Source organism: Tyto alba, unplaced genomic scaffold, assembly GCF_018691265.1.
Source record: "Tyto alba isolate M040663 unplaced genomic scaffold, T.alba_DEE_v4.0 Super-Scaffold_44, whole genome shotgun sequence".
Taxonomy (NCBI): domain Eukaryota; kingdom Metazoa; phylum Chordata; class Aves; order Strigiformes; family Tytonidae; genus Tyto; species Tyto alba.
Genome location: NW_024881320.1, coordinates 12,028,301 through 12,045,495, shown reverse-complemented (window position 1 = coordinate 12,045,495; position 17,195 = coordinate 12,028,301). Strand labels below are relative to the sequence as shown.

At 41.3% G+C, this 17,195-nt stretch overlaps 1 protein-coding gene across 1 annotated transcript; it reads left to right on the top strand.

The window, feature by feature from the left end:
- The first annotated feature begins 6,331 nt into the window (after nucleotides 1-6,331).
- Nucleotides 6,332-16,298, top strand: YWHAH (tyrosine 3-monooxygenase/tryptophan 5-monooxygenase activation protein eta). Its single transcript, XM_033001442.2, has 2 exons — nucleotides 6,332-6,778; nucleotides 14,869-16,298. Exons 1-2 carry the CDS (start codon nucleotides 6,692-6,694, stop codon nucleotides 15,523-15,525), a joined length of 744 nt encoding a protein of 247 aa, XP_032857333.1. The 5' UTR covers nucleotides 6,332-6,691; the 3' UTR covers nucleotides 15,526-16,298.
- The last annotated feature ends 897 nt before the right edge of the window (nucleotides 16,299-17,195 follow it).

Sequence of the window (17,195 nt, the reverse complement as noted above, 5' to 3'; positions counted from 1 at the left end):
TTTTTTTTTTAATAGTTCAAGAACACAGTTGTTTTGAATTTTTAATCAAAAAGAAGAGGCTCGATTCACCAGAATTCCTAAGGAGTGCTAGAATGACAAGTCTCTTCCAAACTTAAACAGGAAAAAAGCTTTTCAGCTAAAGCTGAATTAAAGCTTTTTCTCTTACACATCACTTGATGAATTTAATTTCCAAATTTGGCATAGTAGTTCTCTGAAGGACAATTGAATTTTCTAGGTCATTTCCCAGATGAAATAACTTACTACTTTTCTGGAAATTTATGTTAGATGATTCAAAGCTTGATATGTGAAATTCAGCAAATTAAAAGTATTTATTTTTAAAATATGTGAAGTTAAATGGCTGAAGTACAGTATATTGTGGCCCACTAGCACTTCTGCCCTGTGCCACCTGGGTATTGAATCTGTGCAAAACACTTCTGAGGAGCTAATTACATCTGGAGAAGAATTTGCCAGCTGTGCCTACAGATAATCTCACAGGACTTGACCAGGCTCAGTTACCAGTAGCTGAGCAGGGTTCAGAGGTACACGGTTGCTTCCCCATCTGTGAGCTACAGCAGATGGGATGCGTAGCTGTGTGGTAGAGGAAGAAGTCAAGTGAACCTCTGCCGAATGCCAGTGACGCTTAGCATTTGGCTGTCTCTGCCTGTGCTGCTGGGTGGAGTTAGTCTTTGAAGAACAGTGTAGAGGAGTTCTTTATATTGTACTCACATTGGGCTAGCATTTGAATTGTTCAGTTTGTGTCTTACCTTGTTCTCATTTCCTAGGTATGGTTTGCATCCCAGTCATGTTCTGGTTTCCTTACCCTACCATATGTAGTAAGCTCCGGATGTGTTTATGTTGTTTTTCTTGGAGCGGTAGTTAGAAGCACTCTGAGTGTGTGGCTGACCTGCCCTGAGCTGCATGTGCTGTACCTGCTGTTGTCATTCATCCTCCTCCTCAACATGACATGGCCTATCAAAGGAAGGAGCTTGCCCTACATAGAAAAAACAAAGCCATTTTTATCTTAAAATGCATATAAGGGCCCAAACCCCAGTACTTAGATGTGTTAATTGATCATAGAAGGGGGATGGAAATCTAGGAGCCCTTTCAGAAGTTCTGTTACTTAATTGTCTGTGAGGTGAGAAGGACACCGTCCCAGTAGGCAGGCAGCCATCTTTTCCAGCACTGCTGCTAGAGGCAGTTTGACTCCTGACAGTTTGACAGGCCAAAGACTGGCAAGGTCAGAGACTGAGCTGTTGCCTACCAGTAGTTCTAGGCTAGAAGTGTGTAGTAGAAATGGCTGTATGAAGAACCTGCATGGCAGCTGCTGGTGAAAAACTTCTCTGAAGTAATCCACTCCAGTACTGGAGAGGATTAATGACTCGAGAAGCAGCTTTCCCTGCTTTCAGTCCCACTGACGGTTCTGCTAGCTATCACAGTTACCGAATGCGTGCATTGTGAGGCCCAGGCAGGACAAGTGTTAGGAGATACAGCTTCAAGGCTGGTATTTTCAGGCAGTCTCTTGTTCTGGATGCCTGGCTCAACTTGCTTAGGGCCTCATTTTCAGAGGAAATGAGCACTTATGCAGTGACTCAAGTAGGGCACCCAGAATAAGAGGCCACTTTTGAAAATGTTGGCAAAGGCATTTTGTTTTATCTCTGCACTTCATTAATCTTATCCCTGAAGTATTTCATGTTATGTTCTACAGTGAAAGGTCATTGTTTCAGATCAATCATTTTCAGTGGGATTTAATCCAGTTATAAATCAAACTAATCCACTTTGATAAAGTTTGAAGAGCAGTAAAGATTCATTTGTTAAGACAGACTTGGGCTTATTTTTTAAATATGGCCGCCGATGCAGAGTCCTTAATTGTGTATGCCCAGCATGAGGTGTCTTTGGGGTGGTTTTGGGAATGCTGGACATCTAAATTCTGACCTCATCTGTAGGCTGCAAATGCTCAGCACCTCTGAAAAACCCTGGGATTTAGTAGGAGCGAGGGGGGGGGTTGTTTGTTTAGGGTTTTTTACTTTCACTATTTTCTTCATATAGGTTGTGGAGTTTTCATCTTACATGTAGAGCCTTTTTTCAATGTGATGCTCTGGTGACAGCTTCTGATAAGCAGACTTTCTCATGTTTTCCTGTTTGTGAATTCTGGTTACTTTCTTTTGATTACATAAAGAATGAAAACACATTCTTACATCTGGACAGGACTAGCAAACACTGGCACTGGTTTGAAGCAGCTCATGAAGAGTTAAAGCTGCTTTCAATTAGCTACTGTGTTCTTGCCACTTAAACCCCCACAACTGAGCATGCTTCACAGCCTCCTGTGCATATCCCTGAATCATTCTGGCAAGTGAAAACACTGCCATAATCTTTTATTCAGACATAGTGCTTATTCTTCACTGGACTCTGAAATGAGCAAGCACTTGAAAATAGCACATTTTGCCAGAGAGTTCTGAGGATTTATCAAGTCATGTCTGCACAGGATTTTGAACATGCAAAAGACTACTGTGTGTGAATGTTGAGTGACATTAAATATACTGCAGTGATCACAAATAGGCTTCAATATACAGACGTAACTTTTCCTGTGAGGGAGCAAGAACTTCACAGGTTTTGTACAAAACACTGCCCTTTTGTTTTAATTCTCTTCCCATGTTGGGAATAGATACACAATGTACTTTACTACAATTCATGGCACGAACCTTACTGCTTCTGAGCAGCACTCAGGCAGTGTGATCCTTCTCCCTTCATTCTAGGATTTACCTTTGAGTTATGAGGGAGGTTCTGTGAAAACGTATCAAGATTAATATGAAATTGAAATATGACAAATAGTAGAATATTGTCACACATGCTGTGACAGCCTAGGGGCTTCTGTTGCTTGTTAAACTGTGGTGTATGGTTTGGCTAGAAATATATCATTGAAATTAGAGTCTCTTGTGGTTTGGGAACGAATCATCACACTTCAGCTACACCCACTCCTATCTTGTGCTCTGATCTTGTCATTGGTTACAACACCTTTCCTCCCTGATGCGCAGTTATCTCACTTTATTGGGGAGATGTGCTGCCAGGATTCTAACAATAAAAATTCTAGATACTCCTAAGCCTGTGAAAGAATCTGTCCTTACAGCACTATCTGAGCATCATGCCCCACGTAAGTGCCAGTCACAGTATTTCCAAGATCAGATGCCCCCAGACTCTCCACCTCTCTCTACCATACTCATCTCTACTTCCTTTGCTGTCATGTGGAAGCTGGCTAACCTCCCCCATCAATTGGTAGTTGCTTCTTTTCTCTCTGTTTTTCATTGTCTTGTCCCCAGTATTTTTAGCATTCAGCAGCTCCCTAAACAAAAATCTCCTTGCTGCAGGAAAGAGAGGAAAGATCATTTGCTCCAGGGATGAGGAAGGTGGCAGTGGCAGGGACTTTGTAGTACCACTGCTTTAGCTCTATGAGTCTTGGATAGAGTGCTGCAGAAGTGTGCTTGTTCCCTGCTACCAGAACAACCAAAGGGTGAGGCTCTCTGCCATGGGGAAGGGCTGGGAATGCCATGGGGTAGTTTCCTTCTCGTGTTGCCACTTCACCAGTGTACCTTGTAGCTCTGTGCCCTCAGTTAAACATCAGCACCAGGGAGGTGCCCTCTGAGACTGCTTTGGTCTCCCCGGTGCCCTGTGTGGAGCCGAGCAGTGAACGAGAATGGCATTTCTGCAAGGAGCTATTTGTGGAACATTGGTGCTGTCCAATAATCAGATATGCCCGTGGAGCAGAGCCACTACCTTAGGTCATGGTGCAATTTTCAGTACCATAAATTTCTCCATCTACAGATTCTTACTGGGTGTGGTCACTTTGCCAACAACTCTCAGTCCTGCCTCATGAGAGCAGCATTTCTGAGCTCCTGCCTGAGCTTTGCTGGGAATTGCAGAGCTCTGTAACATCATGTCCAATGCCTGGCCTCTGATCTCGGCAGGAGAACTGCAGTGTTAGGCAGTGGTTTGCACCCCGATTAGCACTGTAGTAAAAGGCCTGCTGACACTCCCATTTCCTTTCCATTTTTATTTTGGACACACTGTAACTCAGTTTATAGATGTTATAGCAGATTAAAACTCAGTGCATGAGCTCTAATTTGTTTTTATTTCTACCTCTGTAGGTCTGTGGAGCCGCTATTATGGCTGAAGATCAAGAGCACTAGGCACTGCACACAGGAGAATATAGGTACTCTCCCACAGACTTTGTATGTGTGAATGCAATCTCTTCACTGTCTTTAGGTTACAGTCAGACTGTAGAAACGCTGCATACAAGGTTGCCTTATTTTAACACTTTTCCTTGTGACTGTTGATTTAGACATGTATCTGATTTTAGAGCGTTGAGGTTACATATCACCTTGTGGATTCAAGGTTAAGAATTTTTGAGATGCTTTAGGCTGAGAAATAGTCGTTATACAAAGCTTCAATTAAAAAACCCCAGAAGCATTGAATGAGAATGTTTTTGTGCATGTATAGAGATATCCACATATATTTGACAGATTAATGCAGATTGTCTGGTTCGGTGGGTGAATAACTGGTTTTAAAAATACTTCATAATCTGTTTCCCTTGGGAGTCTGAAACTGCTGTACGAGACTACAAAGCTTTTGGTAGACCCTACAGATTTTCAGAACTGTTGGAACACTTTGCAGACTGACTAATCTCTACTAAGAAGTTATTACAACTTCAAAGTTACCAAACTGGAGCAAGTGTTTTGGGCATTCTGGATTGGCCTACCTCTCACTATTCTTGCCCAAATGTTAGATACATTAAAATTTTTAATTTATATTTTTACATTGAATCATACATTTTCAAGAATATGTTCCTGCTGTCTATAGATAAAACTTTATCCTTAGGTAAAATCAATACAAGGTTTGCATTAATGATGATAATTAATTAGACTGATACTTGGGATCCATTTGATAAGGTTTTATATGTCACTGCCTTTTATTAGAAACAGTGAAAATAAAATCCCATCAGCAAAGACGCACAGTTCAGCTTGCCAATACGTACGTACACACCTGTGTGCTTCCCGGTCCTGTAAACATCTATTTCCTGAATGTTCTAGCAATCAGTTTATAGCTTGCTACATGTAATTTTTATCTTTCATGCTTTAGTACATATATTTACCATTTATTCTTGTTTGTCATAATATTTATGTCATTTAAAAAAATCAACTATATTAATCTTGTCCCTTTTAAAACTAACTGCAGTATTTATTTGAAATGACATCATGGCTTAACACGCAAAAGCCAGCAACGTTAGAGTTAAGACTAAAAACTTTTGGCTGACTCAATGATCTGGATTTATTCAGTTGCAACAGTGCAAGGGTATTGCGATAGTGGGGGAACAGTGTCAGGAGTGGGGCCAGCCCTGGCCCCTCGGGCTGCGCTAACCTGCCTGGGCCCTTGTCTTTGTGGGCGAAAACAGGCCTGAGCTGCCCCCAGGCTGAGCAAATCTTTCACTCAGCCGTACAGCAGCTCCCTGTACGTGCAGCGATGTTTAAACGCTGGCTCTGGGTTGAACAGAAAAAGTTAAGCTGTGATTTATCCAAAGAGGTGAGTAACGTGTGTGCTGGCATCTCTGCAGCCACCAGCAGCAGCTGTGCTGTTTGTGCAAGGCTTCACCTTTGGGAGGGTTTTGATCTAAAGCTGGTATGCTGTCAATTTAGGAAAGAGGAGCTCGACTGTTACAAACTAAAATATGTAGTAAAATTGAATTTAGTTGCATATCTGAGGCAAGGTAGCAGAGTTGGTCCATGCCCACCGCCCCCGCGACTGGGAATGTTTCGAAGCAGCTGGGATCCGCGATACGTTTATTTCACGAGACTGGGCCAGAAGGGTGTGAATGCTGCAGGAGCGCGGGTCGGCCCCGTCAGCACAAAGCAGTAATGGCGCGGAGCGGGGTCGGGCACGTGAGAGCGCGACCCGAGTGGCCGCCCCGCTCCGCCGCTTTCCCTGGGCGCGCCGACCGCTCCGCGCTGCTCCGCGCCGCCCGACGCGGGCGGGAGGGGAGGGGGGGGGGGGGGGGCACCGGGCCGGGCCGGAGCCCGGGTGGCGGCGCCTCAGCTCCGGCGCGGCCCGTACCCCGGGGCGCGGGCGAGCGGCCCCGACTCCCCCCCCCCCCCCGCAATGCCCGCGCCCACCGCCCACCTCCACCTTTGCAGCAGTAAAATGCAGCACTCGCAGCGCGCATGCGCCTCTCCCCAGCCGGCGCCCCGGGGTAGCTATTTATAGCAAGTGACGTCACCTAGAAATAGAACGCGGGGGAGCAGCGCCCCCTCCCCTCCCCTGCAGTCCCCTCAACTCCGCCCCCTCGTTGCCTTCCTAGCGCGCAGGCGCAGGCGGCGGCAGCAGCGCGAGGCTCCGAGCCGGGCGGAGAGGCGCGAGCTGCACACGCCGCGGAGGGGACGCAGCGAGCGCGCGGCTGCCTTCCTTGCCGCGGTCCGTGAGCGCGAGGCGCCAACCGTCGCCGGGCGAGCGAGCGGCGGCTGAGGGGAGCCCAACGGTCGTCGAGCGAGCGAGCGGGCGGGCGTGAGGTGGCGGCTCCATTTAGGGTTCCCTGCTCGCACCACCCGCGCGTTTCGAGGCGCAGATCCCCGCCCCCCTCCCCTCCTCCCCTTCCTCTCTCTCCGAGGGGCGCAGAGTGCCCAGCCCGGCAGCCACCACGGAAGCGGCCATGGGGGACCGAGAGCAGCTGCTGCAGCGAGCCCGCCTGGCCGAGCAGGCGGAGAGATACGACGACATGGCCTCGGCCATGAAGTCGGTGAGTGGGGCTGATAGCGTGGCGGCTGTGGGTCCTAGCCGGGGAGGAGTGTGTAGGGTGGGTAGTGGCGGGGGAGGGAGGGAAAGGAAGTCCGGGCTGGTCCGAGGCGGAGTTGGGTCCCGGGGAGGATGCGAGCCGCCGGGTCCCACCCGTCGCGGTGAAGAAAGGAGGGCGGGAGCAAGAGCCAGACCATCCCGCCGGGACACTTCGCCGCCGTGTGGGGCGGTGCCCGTTGCTACCTGCCTCGGGGAGAGAGGCAAACAGTAGCCGGTCCCAACTGGACCTAGATCCCCCTTTTCTTTTAAAATTTTATTTTCGTTCTCTCGCTTCCTTCATTCCCTGGTAAGGACTCCCTCGCAGCCCGCCCGCTCCCTTGGCTGTCCCTGCCCGGGGGGTGTGGCTGTCCCCATGCCCTCCTCTTGCCTTTCTCCCGTACCCCGCCAATCCGGCGCGCGGTGCAGCCGTTTGAATACTGCCCGCCTCTCTCCTCATCGCGGCGGGAACGCACTGGATCCTTTCTCTGACCCCTGCTCAAGACGGGGTCCAAACTCGCGCACCCCCCCCGGTGGGGATGGTGGCTTTGACCTTGGGGTGCGTCCCCCCTTCTCGGGGAGTTTGGTAGACGCAAGCAGCTGGGGGTGCTGATAGGGTGGGATGGCCGCGGCGGCGGGGGGTGTCTGGGGAAACCACGCACGGCAAGAGGAGCCCCTTCTTTTTCTAGATGTTTCCTTTGCCTCTCGATAAAAGGCACGAATTAGAGTCCTCATCCACAAACATCAGCACTCTGACTCAAAGGTGGTATAGTAGTTGCATTCGGGTATAACAGCTACCCAGTGCACAGAGGGTGTTTCCCAAGCTTTAACGTTGCCTTTTTGCCTCTTCTTTGTAGGGTAACAATTTCTCAGTGCCATCCTTCCCCAATTGAATACTGACATGTGTTTAAACAATAACTTAGAGTTGCAGCTCGGCTCCTTTCAGAACCAAGCCACGAAAATTATTTGTACTGACTTGTCTGTACTGATACATAATAAAATTGCACAATTATCAAGCTTATATGTCTAGTCCCTTTTTTAAAAAACAAAGTATTTGTGTAATCTGAATTTTATGGGTAATGTTAATGCCAGTAAGTGCTTAGCAGTGTCTTTGCTGTATCTGATTACAATTGGTGTGTTCTTGCTGATCTGTCCTTTGTGAACACCAGAGGCCCCAAGAGGAATCAAATTTCCCTTGAGAGTACTGCTGTTTAAAAACATGAGATTATTTTAGTTTGAAAGAGCAGCTTCAAATGAAGTTCACATTTTTGTTGTAAGAATCAATCGATTTAATCTTGTTCAAGGGCTGTGATGTACGTTGCCTCCCTTAAATGAGGGCAATAAAAAGACACTTTGCTGCTCTTGTTCATTTTTGCTATTGTGTCCTGGTAAATATTCTGACCGATCCAGTTCTAAAACAGCAATACTACTGAGTATTTCAGTATCAGAGACATTAGATGTTAAAATAAGCTGTATTTTAATATCACTAGAATTCTTGTTACACGTAATATGGTAGTAACAGCTCTGTTTATCTCTTGAATCTTTCAGTTGCTAATTCTAAAAGATGGAATGGAGAAACAACTAAAATCCACTGTTGCTCTAGAAGACTATTTCTAGCTGTAGTCTATAGATAGTTCTATTTTTCCAAATACTGCTGAAGTATATGTATGGCTCTCTGAACATATGTGAAACGAACAGAATGCAGTTGCTGTGCTTCAGATGTGAATAAAGTACCTATAATTAATGTTTATGTCCGGTTGTCTCTTTAAATTCCTAATTACTATGCAATTTTTATTTGCCTTGAGTCACAGTATTCTTGTTTGTAATGCTACTTTCGTTCTCAAGTTATATGTATAATGATCTTCTGTAATTGGGAGCTTGAGAGCACTTTGTAGGTGAGCTGAGCCTTGAGCATTTATGAAACATTACATTGTAAATAATTTAAAAATACAAAAAGTAAAGCTGAATTTAAAAGGCAACAGTTTCCTCATTTTAAGCTGTTTATATACTGTTGCATGCCTTTAATGTAACATCTGTTGGTTACTTGGCTTTCAGTTACAGGTGTTCACTCTAAGATGGTAATTTCCAGAATGCTCTTCAGTGTTTGAAGTTGATTTTGTAGATCTGAACATAAGTTTCTGTGAAATGTTATGTGGGCTGTCTGTTCTCACTCAGATAATATTTCCTTCTGTTTCAGGGATTGTAAATAACAGCTATTAAGAGAACTTTTTATCCATATAGAGTAATATTCAAATAATCTTCTTGCACTCCAGAGACATTAGACTTCCTTCAACAGGAAATCGGTGTTCTAACTCAGATATCTGTTCTCAGTGCAGGATATCTTGGTTTGAAAAGTTTCTTTAAAATTTTTGTTTTAAATCTCTGAATATAACATATGTGATGGCTTTTAAAGGTGCTGTGTGAAAGGAGTGTGCTTCCACTGTAAATAGAAATCTGAATTATTAATTTCAGTTCTAGCTATTTATCACCACACTTTTACAATACACAGTATACCCAGCAGCCTGAGAGTTACTCCTAAAACATGAAGTAACATTATTTTAGTGAAAGCATATTTGCATGATTTTTGAGACTGCCACTGAAGGAAGAAAAAGTAGGACAAGACTGCCGTTTCAACTGTCAGTATAAAGCTGGAGAAACACTTATTTTTCCATCCTATCAGTTCCTTCTTTTGAAGAAAAGCCAGATGAAGTAGCAGTTGTAGCTTAAACAAGGAAACTACCACTCAAACTACAGTTTTTTGTTGCTGTTAAACTACTTTTTTTTGGAAGAATTCTATTATTTTGGCTTACAATGTGTAGATAGGAGAGGAAACTGAAACTTTCCATTAGTTTGCTGTTATAAATTAATGAGTTTAGTTTACTTTTTTCCAGACAAAATTATTTTAATAGAAAATACAATCACATGTAAATGTGCCTCTACTGAATGGCATTCTTCCAAGGGGTGTGGTATTCTCATTGCATTAAGTGCTGCTCCAGGATTCCAACTATTTGATATAACTACACGGTAGGTAAAAAACTACTTCTCAACACACTGAGGAAACTTATTCTTTTAGTGTTAAAGGTTCTCACTTGATGGCACAAATACTCTAGCACCTGAGAGTACACAGCATTGAGTACCTTGGGTTTAGATCATTCCAGAAACAGTTAAACATTTTAGCTATATAAACCTTTAGTATTTCAGGCAGTATTAATCCTAATGTAGTGCTCAGGATCTCTACTAATTTGTTGCTTTTCTAGTATAGCTACACAGCGGGTAGAAAGTCATTTATACTTTAAAATTGGTAAGATGAATCTAAATTACGTGAGATGTATAATAGTGAGTCGTGTGAAATACTATTCAGAATGAAATAAATTTAAGTCTTAGAATGATCTAAAGTTTTTTAAGCAAAATAGCTTGAGGTTCTTGTTTAATTTGTAGGCTTTATCTGTGTACATAAATGGACTTAAAATTTTGGCATATGCCATATTTGTAGTATTGTATCACTGAATTCTTCACTTCAGTGTCTGGTTTTGGGTTAATGAAGTGGGTCGGGGGGTGGGAGGATGAGATGCCTTTAATGTAAACAGTGTCCTCCCATGCTGTGAGATTGCTTCCTTACTGTGGTTTTATACAGTACATTAGCTATAGAACTTCCAATCCTTTATATAAAACTCAGAAGCCACATGATGCAAGAAAACTATCTTGTTTAAATTAATTAGTCTGATTTCTATTTGTTAAAAATTATGGACTGTATAACTTTGTATCAGGAGAGTTTTAATAATTAAATCTGACTTTATATTGGCTCAGGTATAGTATTTTTTGCAGCAGCTTGCGAAGAACTGGCTCTGGCTGTGATTTATATGCTCTGGCTAACAAAACAGAAGTGTAATCACATACATTCCATTGACCTGGGTCAAATTCTACTAGGTAATCTGACAACGCATCATAGATTTGCTGTCAGTTGTGGAACCTTCACTTTGGTGTGTTTTTCATGTTAAAGTAACTCAGCTTGGTACAGCCTATGTGGGATCACGCACATGGAAGTAATTTCTGGGCTGATAGAGTACTGCCATGCTCATCAGCATGTGTAGTTAGGAATTCTAGGGTTATAGTCAGTGTTCCTCTTATATACGCCCATTTCCCAGTAACTGGGGAAAGAACTCTCTGGGCATAAAGCAGAGGAGGAGTAAGTATGTAGAAATACCTGTAAGTATGATAGAAATAAATTTACACTGTATTCTTATTCCAAAGAATCAGACTGTAAGTTTGAATGAAAACTGCTAGCACATCATAGCCTGTGTATTAAGTTGCATCATCTGGCTCAGGACTCCAAATAACCCTAAACTTAGGCATGAGAGAGAGAGAGAGGTGTGTTTGCATAAGGAAAGCACAGAGTATCCCCTGAGTAAGTAAGGGTTTTCTAACAGTCATTATAAGAAAGTGTGTCTACATCTAAAATGTAAAAGTAAAGGATTGCAATCCAACATCTTTTCTATTAAGGAAAGGCTATAGGTAGAATGAAATATAGGAAAAAAAAATTTCCTTCAGTGTTTCAAGTTTTTCTCTACATTATCCCCACATGTGAAGAGAAACATACCTGCTTTTATCTGCTTTTGGTAGTGTATTGGAAATAGATAAAACAGTTGATAGCTCCATAAAGGTCACATGCTTTCCTTTGAGTCTAGTTTCTTGTAATGTAACCATTATACCAGGGAGGTAGGTGTGTTTTTTAGGTATATCTACATGGAATATGAGCATTTTTTAGCTAGGATGGGGAATAATTTGCCATGGACTTGAGGTGATGGTAGTTGCTGATTCTCCAAGATAGAGCAGTAGCTTCTGATACATCTTAAAATCTAGTAAACATTTCCTAAGCATGTTGATTTAGCTTCTCAGTTATTTTTTTCTTTTTAAGGAATGGTTTCAAGGTGAGTTTAAATCAGTCTTGGGAATTAAATTGTACAGCAATCTAGTGATGATCTGGAATAATGCCATAGTTAAGTCCCTTAATTGTATCTCTTAGATAATTTCATGTTTTGATTAATAAGTTAACATTCTTTTTCCACATATGAACAACTGTTCTGCCATTAGTCTTGAGAGATGGCTTTCCTTCTGGGCTTTTTTTGTAGTGCTTTACATGCATGTCTTGAGTAGTCCCTGCTATTTCTCAGTCTTACTATGTCAGTGTAAATTCTATTAGTCTGGTACTTAATGAGAGTTTTAGCACAAGCTGATGCAACAGCTAAACAAACCTTAACTGGCTAGTCTAAACATGGTATGAAGATGCTTCCAGAAATTACACTACATTTTAAAGATTCTAATGTAGACCTACTTTTAATACTGAATGTTGAGTAAAGACCAGTCAAGATTGCCAGAGTTCATGCTAGACTTTACAAGATGGTCCCTCTATTAATGTGATCTTCGGAAGTTTCTGGAAATATGCTGTTTATCAACACTTGCTTTGAATTTTGGTTGTGATGAGAGAGCATCAGGCTTTTCAGATAGGTTATCTGCAGTTGCAATGGGTCCTGTGCAAGAGGTCTTTATAAACCAGCTTTTTCAGGATGGGTGTTGTGATGCATTTTTCTGCAATTAAAAATGAGTAAGATCAGAAGAGCTAATAGACTAGAAAAAAACCCTGAAATGTTCTTTCAAGGCTAGTGATATTCCAGTAAGATTGTATTTTGTCTCTTGGGACAAACTGGATGAAATCTGAAAACTGATTAATTTATTTCCCCTAAAGTAAATACACCAGCTATATAGCATAGTAAAAATTTAGTGGTTGGTACTCAAAATTTTTTTGATGGTTCCCAGGGCATTTATAATGTACTGTGAAAATACCCTTTTGGTGATTTGAATACACAGAAGACATCTGTCTCCAAAAATTTATATTAGAAAGTTTAAGAAATCACCTTAAGGAGGTAGAAAAAATTATAAGAAGGTTGAGGATGACGGAATATCTTTTTTTTTTTGGTTATTGAGTACATAAATACCAGCGTTTAGTAGAATATTTAGTTTGAAGCAGAAGGAAAGGGATGAAGGCAGCAGTTAGCTGAGGGTAAAGAGAGATGGTAAGTGGAGGGGAAGGTGAAAAATGGAGGTGGTGATATATCAGGTGAAGAACTAGGATAGCTGTGGTTACAGTCTTGTAGCTTTAATTCCTTTTGTCTGAAGTCTAGACTGCAAAGCCAAGAGGTGGTGTTTCTGTTACTAATGAGCTGTCCCACCAGCTCTCATGGTTATTTTTGTCTTGTCTACTCTTTCATACTCATTTTTTATTTCTGTGTGTAATACAGATCAGTAGTATAGTAACATCTTTTTTTTTTTTTTTTAACACTGTAAAGATAATGAAGGTAGGTGGAGGGGGAAAGGATTAATTTGTGTGGTTAAATGATGTTTAAATTTTAGCAAAACATTACTGACTTCTTTAGAACAACTACTGTGTTTGATAACTTGCAATGAACCCTTAAGCAAAGTCCTCCAGCAGTACAGGAATGACCAAGTGATTATTAATGTTCTTTGGTGGATTTCTTTTATTTTTGTAAAAGCAAGTGATGTCCTAATAGGCTGTAGGGAATAAAAAGCTCTTAGCTGAGCCTTTACATCTTGAGGGAGTTAATACCTTTACTAGAGAAGATGATATAGGTGGGTCATAGCAGAGATTGTTGGGAGGATGTTGATTGGAAGCTATGAAGATGTCATTAGAGTTGATTCCTGTGCATTTTACTCTCTGTAGATTGTCTCTAATTGTATTAGGCCAGAGCAGTGTCTTTTGGGAGTTCGGGTTCCTGAGCTGAGGGGAAAAGGCATTTTGGAGATAAAACTAATTGCCATAGAATAGTTTAAGAACAAAACCTGAATTTGAAAGTAAGCTCTCTCTTACTGTAACAGTTATAATTGATATAAATTATCTTTTAGACTTAGGAAGATGCACGTTTATTGAGTGGAACACTGGCTATACCAGCAGTCTCAGAATACTGTAAATATTTGTGACTGGATTATTTGTAGCATGCAAGTATTTGGTTGTGAACATTCTGATGCCTGTCAAGGAGTGTAAATATGCACATTTTAAAATAAATTGTTAATTATTTTAGCAGTGTCTGAGGAAGGACAAGTTTACTTTCACACCAAAGTACATATCCTTAGAATTCTAGTGACTTTTAATGCAGTTAATGCAGTATGCTTAAAGTAGTGGAGTTTCATTTTTCATCCTAATTCATGTGAGTTTAGTTTCACGTTGGTAAATTTGCAAAAGTAGAACAACTTTGACTATGAGTCTGATGGGTTTTATTCCCTAAATTAACACACCAAGTGAAATATGCTTAAATACAATATTAGAAGTATTACCTTTCCTCTATCTCAGCTTTTATAGTAGGGATTTGGAGTTGATCATGGCTTCTTTCCTTAATTTCCCATTCTATTTCTGTGTCGTTTCTTTCATGTCCTATCCCTGAAATTGGTCTGCAGCCACCAATTACCAGAAATCAGGATAACTTTTGTATTCTCTTGTATAATTGTTCACTAGGTGATGGAAAGATACTGTGAAACACTAATTCAATTTGTACTATGCAGAGCTTAATCATGACTGCAGCGCTTCCATCTCTGCTGTTGAATGAAAGAAAGCAGCAGGGAAAAGAAATGCAAGAACTGCACCAGTTTCCAGTGTCTGTGCTGAGTTCCAGATTCATAAACTGGTATTCTAGGTACATTTAAATTAATCACTAAGTGTGTAGTCTGCATAATTCTAGCAGACTTCCTAAAAAACCTGAGGTTTCCTTCTGTGAATGCTTCTCCAGTCAATTATACAAGCCTGACTCACTTTTATTTAGTGAACGTGCTTTGCAATGGCTTCTAAATACATGTTCTATTACAACAGAACTGTGGGGGTTTCACTCATAAGTCTTCACTGCAGAAACAGTTTTAAACTCAACGTTACAAATAGACTCCTGTCTAGAAGGAATTTTGAACCTTGCACTTCATGATGCAAGTATTGAAGGAAGCTTGCATGCTCTTCTCTAAGACAAACCCTTTAAATTTGATCTTTGTCTGTATTTTCAGGTAACTGAGCTGAATGAGCCTCTCTCAAATGAGGATAGAAACCTGCTGTCTGTAGCCTACAAGAATGTAGTTGGAGCTAGACGATCTTCCTGGCGTGTCATCAGCAGCATAGAGCAGAAGACTATGGCAGATGGGAATGAGAAGAAGCTGGAGAAGGTTAAAGCCTATAGGGAGAAGATAGAAAAGGAGCTTGAGACAGTCTGCAATGATGTTTTGGCTCTCCTAGATAAATACTTGATCAAGAACTGCAATGACTTCCAGTATGAGAGCAAGGTCTTTTATCTGAAAATGAAAGGGGATTACTACCGCTATTTGGCAGAAGTTGCTGCTGGAGAGAAGAAGAACAGTGTTGTGGAAGCCTCAGAAGCTGCCTATAAAGAGGCTTTTGAAATCAGTAAAGAGCACATGCAGCCCACTCACCCCATTAGGCTTGGGCTGGCACTCAATTTCTCAGTGTTCTATTATGAAATCCAGAATGCTCCTGAGCAGGCCTGCCTTTTAGCCAAACAAGCCTTTGATGATGCCATAGCAGAGCTGGACACACTAAATGAGGATTCCTACAAGGACTCCACTCTCATCATGCAGTTACTTCGAGATAACCTCACTCTCTGGACGAGTGATCAGCAAGATGAAGAAGCAGGAGAGGGCAATAATTAAGAAGCTTTCCTCTGATCCCTCTTTCATCCACTTCACCATCCCCATCATCACCGATATTTCCTTGCCACAGTCACACTAAATATCTAGTGCTAAGCATATCTGTATTGTACAGCTGTTCAGATCTGCTGTCCACTTTATCAAGAAGCAGTTTCAGATGAGTCTTTGTGGGCATTGATGGATAGATTGGTTTATTTGCCCTATTTATCTTTATTGCACTTAAGCAGTGCAGAAAGATGCATCATAAATGAAGCATTTTTAGTTTGCTTGTTGATTGGAAAATATGGGAAAGAATAATGGAAAGTGATTGAAGATAATTAGTCCAATTAATTTTTTTTCCATTTGAAATGAGCTGAGAGTTCTGTTAAGCAGTACATTTTGTGCATGCAAAATAAATTAGCCACCCCAAATTTTTTTCAGTTAATGAAAACAGTTAAGCTGATGTGAAATGACAACTGTGCATCAGTTTACAATAAACTGTTTGAAATGTGAGGTTTCAGTAGCAATTTGTTTTTTTTTGCCTAACTTATGTGCACAGTTTCTTTCAATGCAGTGCATCTACCTAAGAGTTTTGATACTTGTAACCTTTTGCAGTTGTTTTGAAGAATCATGAATTTATTTTTTGTAAACTCTTTGGCTGTTTAGTTGTCTGTGTATTCTGACAACACTATGTCAATATTAGCCCATGTTAAGATGGATGACTGAGATGCCACACTTCTAAATTAAATGTTTTGGAATTCAATAAATAAAATGCTGCTTCAGGGATGTTATCTCTACATAAGCTGTCCTGTCTTTTGTTCAGAGCAGAGATTGAGTTACCGAACACATCACTGATGGGTTAAAGCATTTTATCAAGTTTAATGAGAAGTTGTGTCACATGCTAAAGAAACAAACAAAATAACCCAGTATGCTGGAAAGAAGGAAAAAAAAAGGCAAAACAAAACAAATAAACCCAAACCAACCAGAAAAAAAAAAAAAAAAAAAAAAAAAAAACAACAAAAAAGCCCAAAAACTAAACCCAAAAAACCCCCACAAAAAGCAAAACCACCCACAGCCATCTAGAATGTGGTGTACTGCTCACCTGTGTTAAAGTGGAGTTTCCAAAGGCGGTATATTTAGTTATTTTTATGGTAAGGCAGTTGTAATGCAACTCTGCTCAAGAGCTGAAAGTTGTAAAGAAGATTACTTGTGGTACCAGTGTAGAGACTTGTATTTCCTTCTGTCCACTGTAACTTCTAAACCTTTTTTTTTCTGAAGTGCTAAACACCAAATCACCTTTACACATGAGAATCCCAGTAACTTTATTTCATATTTACCTGCTTCAAACAGAAGCAATATTTGTTCTTAAAGAATGCCCTTCTATTTTAGCTAACTTAAGTCTAGACCCCAAGCTTATGTTGGTTGTTTTTGTGGTTTTTTTTTTTTTTTTTTCTCCCAGCAGTTAGTGTATGTGTATATTTATTGGTTCTGTACATCCCTCTGTAATGATATGTGAAGAAGGAGGAAAAGTTAGCTGTTGTGTGTTGCTGTATCCAGACTGCTACTGTTACCTGAGCTAGCTCAAAGGTCATGTAAGTTCTCATCTAAATTATTTTTCTTTGATTTGTGCAATAAATATTACTGGTTTGAATATCCACAACAACTACTCATGCTTTTTTAAGCAGTGCACTGGT

Coding starts and splice junctions, on each gene's coding strand:
- YWHAH (XM_033001442.2), top strand. CDS start 6,692: ATGGGGGACCGAGAGCAGCTGCTGCAGCGAGCCCGCCTGGCCGAGCAG. Junction 6,779..14,868: donor TGGCCTCGGCCATGAAGTCG/GTGAGTGGGGCT, acceptor CTGTATTTTCAG/GTAACTGAGCTGAATGAGCC.